At 42.6% G+C, this 8895-nt stretch overlaps 1 protein-coding gene across 1 annotated transcript; it reads right to left on the bottom strand.

Moving 5' to 3' along the window:
• Positions 1-1766: 1766 nt before the first annotated feature.
• Positions 1767-7803, bottom strand: TREMEDRAFT_66319 (uncharacterized protein; the record flags this gene model as incomplete). The annotated part of the gene is made up of 4 exons (XM_007008380.1): positions 1767-2299; positions 2954-2998; positions 4599-7359; positions 7690-7803. 4 exons carry the CDS (start codon positions 7801-7803, stop codon positions 1767-1769), a joined length of 3453 nt encoding a protein of 1150 aa, XP_007008442.1.
• Positions 7804-8895: the final 1092 nt, after the last annotated feature.

The raw sequence follows: 8895 nt of genomic DNA, 5'->3' as shown, positions 1-8895 counted from the left end.
AACACGATTCCCCGGGTTCTATCTGTCGACATGTATTCTGCTGGTCTCGGGCTACGCGCGAGTATAATTTTTTACTGCATGAAGTGCTCATTCTGACGAGTTAGATGTCATGACCAATTCTGGTACTATCATCACCTTCCTCACCGATCCTGGATCGCGATCCCCTTTTATAAAACTCAGTCCTCGACTTTCTCTCTCTCTTGTTCTTGCCCCCGAGACTCTGCGACATCGTGACAGTGACGATAACGATGATCTTCTGGACACCCTCGATCTCGACGCTCGCGAAGAACCAGGATTTGATCCTGTGGCTCTCACCACATCCCCCCCCCCCCCGCTTCCATCGACCTCGAACCTCAACCTAGCATGAAAGCTGCTCGACTTCATACCCAACAGGTTAGCCATGGGACATACTGTCTGCATCGTCACCAAACGCAGTACAAAAGACAACGGGAGGCTTGAACTTCAATGTGTTCATGGGGGCGGGGGGGGGGGGGATGGTCGGTCACATCGATCCAATGACTTTGAAGATGTTAGAAAGCGAAAAAGAAACCAATTGTCCTTTCCCTCATAGTCTGGCGAAGAAGAAGAAGATCGCTCGGGAGGCTGATCGCGAAACCCCTCTGGATCCCCTATACCATCGATAATCCTCATAATCATGAACCTGTCCCTCTTCTTGATTATTCTTTTCATTCGTCAGGCTAGTCGATCTCCTGAAGTACTACAACAGTTCATCACCCATCTTCTCCAAGGTCCACACACCCTTCGTGGTATCGTTTCCGCTGTGCGACATCATTTTGGTGAAAAAGTCGCTCTCAGTCTTGAGATATCTCCGATGTATCTATCTCCGCTTCAAGGCGTCTCAACTCAACTCGTGTTAAGTAAAGAAAGAAACGAGATGTAAAGGTGGGTCATGTTCATTGTCAATCCACAAAAACGTCTGAACCCAATTTTATCCCCAGTGTGTATAGCTTTGACAAGAAAGATCGTTGACATGTCGAGGTGCGAGGACAGTTAGTTGCTCTGGTAACGCCGTCATCAATTTTGAACCCCAACTGCTTCTTCTCCTTCTCCTGTTCGACCCCGGGGAGCATTGGACGGGAAAGCGAGGTGGTGCGGTGCGATCCATCGAGATTGAAAGGTTGTTCTTGACACTTTGAATCGGTTCACCACGTTGTCACACTTTGGGTAGCTTTCATAGGTGCATTCTTGTTCTTTCTTGTACCGGACAGGAATTGGGAGATTGATAGAAATAGGATATTTGAATCGTACGTAGGATTATGTATCTTGTCTGTCTCACATACGAGTTATTCGTACTTTCGTTCCTCGAACCATAACATATCCTTGAATCTTCATATCGTTTTAGTCCCCGCAAGTAGATCTACCCTCCTCGACGCAGACCGCGTCAGTGATTCCCCATCCCCATAAGTTAGGGATTCGCTGACAATCACCCGGTTGTCTCACTTTTGAGTGACTGCTCATAGTACTCCCTGCTCAAGTACTTGTATAAAGACGAAGGTGAGTGAGTAATAAGCTCGACCCGGCGTGACGTGCTTGCAGTAGGAATTCGACCTGTGTATGCTGTCAGCGGGGCCATGCCGGTGGACGAAAGAGGAGTAGTGTTTATGTATAAACAAAGAATCACATGGGATATATACGTATAGACAAAAGAGGTATGATTCAATCCTTGCACTGATACTGAATCTGATACACTGTCGTATTAACATATTCCTCACATGTGAACCACGATTCGTTGGACCCATTTCTTTCTACATTAGAATCTGATTGAAAACCTCCCATTCCATCTCCCCATCACCTTGTCCTCCCCAAAATGCTAATGCCTTTTTACCCGTGATAGCTTGAACCCGTGGTAAAGCCGATGAGGATGAAGGATCCATCCGATCGATGGGTAACCTGGAGATGACCCCTGAGCCAGAGATGGATTCTTTGTCAAACCAAAAAGTATCAATCGTCCTGTTGGTTTCCGAGACATGTCGAATATATTCGTATTTATCAAATGTATGTTGGTTCAACAGAGGAAAGAATAAGGGGTAAGGATGAAGATCGAAAAACGATTCCATCATTTTCCATAACCCGATTATCGGTGTAGGTGTAGAAGATGATGATGATGATGAAGATAAAGTCGGAGGAGAGGAAAAAGATAAACTTGATGCGTAAGATAAAACAAGTCGATGTAATTCCTCTGTCGTTTTCAAACTTTTCAATTCGGTAGACAATATCCAATCGCACAAATTGACGAGGTGAGGAGGGATTTTGGAAAGTCGGGTTTTGAGCCATACTTCTGTTGGTTTCGTCGTCAGCACAAGCTATCTTTATGATTTCTTTCAGCCCAACGTATCTTTATAATATCTTTTCTCTCTCACTCGGACGATGGGAGATGGTTTCAGGGGTAGGGGTCACATCGGGTGTTTCCGTTCTGATGGATATCGAATCAAGCATGATGGAAATTGAAAAAACGTCTTCATCTTTCACTTGTCCGTTTTCCGTTTGTCCCGGGGACGGGGGGTGTAATGAGTTCGAACCAAGAAGAGAGAGAAAAGGGGAAAGCATATAATCTCCCCCTCGCACATGGGGGATAGATATAAATCGGATTTGGAGATTGTTCTTAGATTGAACGTCTAGAAGCTAGAACGAAGGGATTGTTTTGTCGGAAGAATGGGGGATGACAGAGGGTTCCATGCCCAGAAGGGGAAAGGAGAAAAGGAGACAACAAACGGTCAGGTCGGGTCCGTTCTGAAAGGAGAAAAGAGTTGAAAAGGGAGGAAGAAAAGAGTTGGGAAGGGAGGGAGAAGAGAGATGGGAAAACACCAAAAGAGAATTAATTGATTTTTTCGGGATAGGGAATACGGGAATACGTTTTGTTTATCCAACACTCTTTGATCAAGTCATATAAGATGAGGGAAAAACAAAGGGGTTGAATTGTTTTTTCACTCACTTGGATGTCCTCTGGGAGAAGAAACGAATCGACGGATTTGGTCATCTATTATTGTTAGTCAAAAACTTTGGGCACAAACGTAGGATTTTCTTCCCTCTTCCCTCCGGGGAGGGATAATGGGAAACGTTATTTCACGTTGACCGTATCGTACGATAAAGATTTCTAGTTAGGGGAAAGATGAGAGGTTGTATAATGATCATTTCATCGAAAGAGAGTTAGTGGATAATTTTCGTTCGTCCCATGCAGTCACAGGAATGATGGGTATATTCTTGTTCATCCATCATCCATAATCCATAGAGAACAAAGGAAGACTGAGAGATTCTCCACCTCGGCTGTAAACGATAGAACTGTTCAACATTCGATAGAGGAATCTGATCATTTCATCATTCGTCGGAGAGTGAGGGAGTCGATGATAGCGAACATGAGCTGTTTCATCTATGTGAGACTTAGGGAAGATGTGAGGTTTTATATCATGTTCCATTTTACCCATCTCATCTCCATCTCGGATAAAAAATAGGTACAAACGTTCATGTCATCGGGAGTGAGGAGTGAGGAGAATACAACTCAGGGAAATACATAGGATTAGGGAAAGAGATAACTCCGAGGGAAGATGTACAACGAGCGAGGATGTAACAGTGAATCAAAATGTCGTTCGGAATGGTTGAAATTAATGATGTGAGGGGGAAAAAAACAGCAACGAAATCCTAGCTAGGAGGAAACAAAGCGACTGGAAATTCCAATTCGAATCATTGGGAAAGAAAACAACCCAAACATGTTGACCGCGGATAACGAAACAAGACATGTCGATGGTAGATGTATCGTGTGAGGACGAAGGGTACAACAAGACATGTTCGAACATTTGAACGGTGTATCCTAAGGGGACCAAGGGTATAAATGAGATCACCCGGACTGGTCCAGGTTTAGGGTGTGGGAAGTTATATGAAAAAAAGAAAACCCCTTCGGCGGATTGGAGATAGAGAAAGAGTATACCGGTCGTGAGGTGGGTGACCAAGGAAGAACTAGCGAATTGTGGACAGAAGTGACAAGGATTGTCGTGGTCAATCATGAGAGTACAGGTACGAATCATTAGAGTACCAGGTGGAGAGAGAGGAAACATTACAGTAATCGAGAAGGAATAAGAGTACAAGGTGGAGATGAGAAACATTATAGGAATCGAGAAAGAACAAGAAACATCATAGAAATGGAGAAAGAGTAAGCAGAAACATAGTGATCGAAAAAGAATAAGCAGAAACATAGTGATCGAGAAAGAAAGAAAGAAAGAACAACATTCAATCCAAAGAACAAGATGACCCCTGACACTGACTCTACCGATCCGAGGAAAGTGGAACCGAGCTCAATACAAAGTATGACTGACAAATGAGGGAAAAACTCAGAACTTTGATATCATCCAGAGGGGAATATACAAAATGAGGAATTTATCAAAGATGGATGATGGATGGATGAACAGGAACATGAGATGGAAAGTGGACAATACGATGAAAATGTAAAACCGATGGGTTGAAAATCAGGATGATCAAATAGATGAAAATTAGAATGATCAAATAGATGAGAAGAAAACATAGAATGGAAAGAGGAAACATAGAAAAAGAGTGAAGCAAACATCCCGAAGAAGAAAAAAACTCACTGGTATAATCCAACAAGACGACTTTGGGTCTTTCGAGTAAGACAGCTAAATCGATGATTAATCCAATATAAATAATCTGTTCGACTATCCCAATCAAATTTTGTTCTCCTCCATCTCCCGACATTGATGTTTTATCGAGACCAGGACCAAGATCAACGAGATCTTCCTCTTTCTCACTCGAAAATCCCTTGCCGGCTCCATATCGAGAATCCAAAACGGAGAATCCCGTGCCAACTCGAACGGAAGATCCCATGCCAACTCGAGAAGCCGAAAAGGTAACGGTACCTTTCCTAAAAGGATGAAAAGTTCTAACCAAACCTCTGACACTTTCCAAATGATTCCATAAACATTTCCCAAATTGGTCCCTTGACACGGATCTGCCCGATCTGAAATCCGTCTCCAGGGAACGGACAAAGGTTTGAAATTTTGATGTTGAATAGAGCATGATGGATGTAAAGATGATGATGAATCCTGAAGTTTGTATGATGGGGAAGAGGACGAGTTCAGATGAAGATTGGTTTTCAACTTCTTCGTTGTGATAGTCTTTGACGATATTTTGTTTTTTCTTCATTTTTTCGATCAAAGGGATATAGGTTGATAATGTTTTTCCTTTTATACTATCCACATTTTCTCTATCCGAACCTAAACCTAAACCTGAACCTGAACCTGAACCCGAACCAAACATCCACACCCCGTCCAATTCTTCATCAAGAATCAAACATCTAATTTGCCAGATGGATTCGAAAAAACCCAATTGTAAAGTCAACTCATCAATATCTTCCAACCATCCATCATCAACAAGGGCGTAAGTCTGATCATGTTTGTGAAAATGAAAGTCGGACAATCGATCAGAACATGCTCTCAAAACATCTTTGAGACCTTCTTGAATGATTGGGTTTTTCAATGGATCGGAATCGTAGTCGGAATAATCGTCTACCCAACGCTGACATAATTTAAAAACGATCCTGTACGGTACGAAACCCCTCCAAACGTCTTTCTTGGCAGGTGTGAACGTTATCAAACGAGATAACACCTTGAAAGAGATTCTCATTTTTGTCGTGGCATCCATGGGAGATTCGAGGAAGGTTTCATGGTCATTGGGTCGATGTAGTTGGAGTGAAAAATTTGTGGTTTCTTCAACATCCGGTGGTGATAAAATTGTGATATCTTTTTCGTTATCGTTATCGTTTTCGTCATCCGTGTCATCGTCACTGTCTGGGTATGAGTGTGGGGTAATGTATGTATTATCATTTCCAGGTTGAAATTGAACATTGAAAGTATCATCTTCGGAAGGAGAAGAACAAGATGAATAGGAGTTGTTTTGTATTACATCGAACCCAAGTCGGACTTGGTCTTCGTCGGAGGAGGAGGACGAGGAGGATTCGTATTGAATTGAATGTATTTCGTTTCCATAGACATGTTCTTCTGCTCTCTGGAAAGGTGGAGGGGAAATTTCCATTCGTTTTAATTTCATCTCTTCTGAACCCTTTTCCTTTTCCTTTTCCTTTTCCTTTTCCTTTTCCTTTTCCTTCTCCATTTCCCTTTCCTTTCCGACCCTTTCCTTCTCCAACTCCCTTTCCTTCTCTTTCTCGACCCTTTTCATCTCGATCGCCTCATCCAAAACCTTTTTAAACCCCAATTTCAAAAAGACCCTATTCCTTCCCATCCTATACTCTTCCCCACCCGGATCCAAACCTCTCAGCGTCTCTGCCAAATCCTCACTTTCTAAATCTTTCTCAAGTTGTTCTATATCCACATGTTGGGTCCACGAATCTCTGATCAATCTCAATGTGGACAAGAGTCCGTATGCGTTTAATTGTTGTTGGATATAATTTTCATCCCAAAAAGGACCCAAAGGTGAATCGGAACGTTGGGTGTTTCCCGAAGAATGAATCGGTTTTTCCATTTCCCTTTCCCTTTCCCTTTCCACTTGATCCATGATCTTGGTCCCTCGTGAATTTTTCCCAATGAATCTCGTAGGTTTTATACATCTTACAAACTGAACATTACCATCACCCGCATCATGTATAAGGTTGATGATGTTATTGATATCCGTCGCGTAAATGGAACAAAGTGTTTTTGTTTTCGTTGGATGGCGATTAGAGATATTGGTCGAGTTGAAGTTGGAATTGACATGATCATTGTGACTTTGACTTTGATCGTTCGGGGTGAAACTTTGATTCAAAGCATTTTCCAAATCAAAAGGTATACCAAGATTACGATTTTTCCTTATCCAATCTTTATAATCATATACCACCGGAGAAGCGTAATGATTTAATGTGAATTGAAAGGTGGATGGATCTTTATCTACGATCAAAACGGGGGGAGCACCGTTATGTACTGTCGGAATGGGAAAAGAGCCTTTGTTGTGGGTTGATGTTGTTGTTGTTGTTGATGATGATGATGATATGAATTGTAAATCTTTTGAAAGACGAAGGATTGATTCAGGGGAAGGTAACGTCTTCGAAGCGTCATTGATAGCTTGGATTATTCCTCTAGAATAAGAACGAGTTTGGGTTTGGGTTTGGGATTTAGACGAAAGGAGGGAATAATCTGATTGATTTTGGTTCTGCCTTTCACCTGATGTTTTGATACCTTGATCAAGGTATTGATTCTGATTTTCACCTCGTGATTGATTTTGATTCTCTCCACCAAGGGATTGAGGCCGACCTTGAAGGACGGAAAGAACGCGAGAGGAAGGAGAGATGAACGGTCGATTTGGTGTGGTAACTCCTTCGGAAGAGAGACGGTCGTATAGGTTCTTAAGTGGTTAGCTAAATGAGTGGATGTAGAGTTGAGTGACTTATGAAATCAAGTAAGAGTGAGTTTTGTTAATGGAATGAGTTATGTTGCGATGATGATTGGGAGAGAGAAGAGTGAAAAGTAAAAAGAAGAAAAAGAAAAAGAAACGAACCGTAAAAGTCATTTCATCATACTAATGAATATATCAGCTATTCGATTCTATCCACGGGGGCAAGACATAGACCGAAACGGAACGAAAATGATTCCAGTCCATCCACGGAACAAGACCAAAACGAAAACGAAAACGAACCAAAACCAAAACGAAGAAAGAAAATAAAAAAAAACATACCAATCGTTGTAAACTTTCATTTGCCCAATTTATACAAAACTGTTCCATGTCATTCTGTTTTCCCACATCAGCTCTCATTCGTTTTTGGATTTTTCCTTTTCTCTTTCTCCTCATGACGTTGCGTTCATCAGGTTTGTCTGATATGGAGATTGAATATTGGACATTGGGTAGCATACAGAGGTTATCCATCCATCAGGTCTGTCTGATATTCAACTGGGAACCGTACAGAGGTTATTTATCCGTATGGACCGAGTCTTATATCAGGTGGGTTTCCGACCAGGCCAAGTTGAATTAGGATTATGATTATGATTATGATTATTCTGGGACAAAGGTTGATTCCTTCCCTATCAAACTAAACCTCATTCGGTTCTGTCGAGTTATCGATCATGGTGTCATCGTCTAGGTATGGAGAGAGGGATGGGGATGGGGATGGGGATGGGGATGGCATGACTTGACGATTATCATCCCGAGTTGAGAGATGGGTTTCATATAGAGGACAACAGAGTAAGAGTACGAGATTTGGTATAGGGTAAAAGAGATGTTGACATGTATGTATCTGGGAAAACTGCAAAGATGCAAAGAGGGTGGGGGGGGGGGGGGGGGGGGGGGGGGTTTTTGAGCTTTTTGATACCCTTTCCCCGGAGTTATGTGGAAAGCGAAATGGGGTGTGTGAACAAAAGAAGGCGGAGATACATGAGGGACACGGAGATGAAGGAAAAATATAGCATGGTAATGAAGTAACGATTAGGTAGGACAGGAGAACGGAGGACACCGTAACGGGAATTGAGAGACGGGGACGGGAACGGATAGGTGGAGTACGGGAACGGGTAGGTGGAGTATGACTTCTGCGTACGACTCTTGAGGAACCCGTCTATAGGTACCCGTGATCCTGACAAGAGACCTGTGATTATGTATGGAGAGTAAAAAGATTCATCCTGTGCTCCCTCAACTGGATAACAACCATTATGAGGGGTAGTGTCAGGTCCTGAGGACACGAGCATTGAGACAGGGATTCTGGTGCTTGAGCCCACGTTGGGTGAAGGAAGAGTAGAACGACTAATCCCTTGGCTTGGAAGAGGGTGGACTCGTTGGGCTCATGAAGGACTGATTCTTCATCAGGAATAACAGTAGTCATGTAAAGTGGGTCTACTCCTCCAATGGAGCTTTGAGAATTGATGGATAAGTGGTGTTGTAATTTGTTGTAGT

The sequence above is a fragment of the Tremella mesenterica genome (assembly GCF_000271645.1).
Source record: "Tremella mesenterica DSM 1558 unplaced genomic scaffold TREMEscaffold_20, whole genome shotgun sequence".
Taxonomy (NCBI): domain Eukaryota; kingdom Fungi; phylum Basidiomycota; class Tremellomycetes; order Tremellales; family Tremellaceae; genus Tremella; species Tremella mesenterica.
This window is presented reverse-complemented; position numbering and strand designations above follow the sequence as displayed.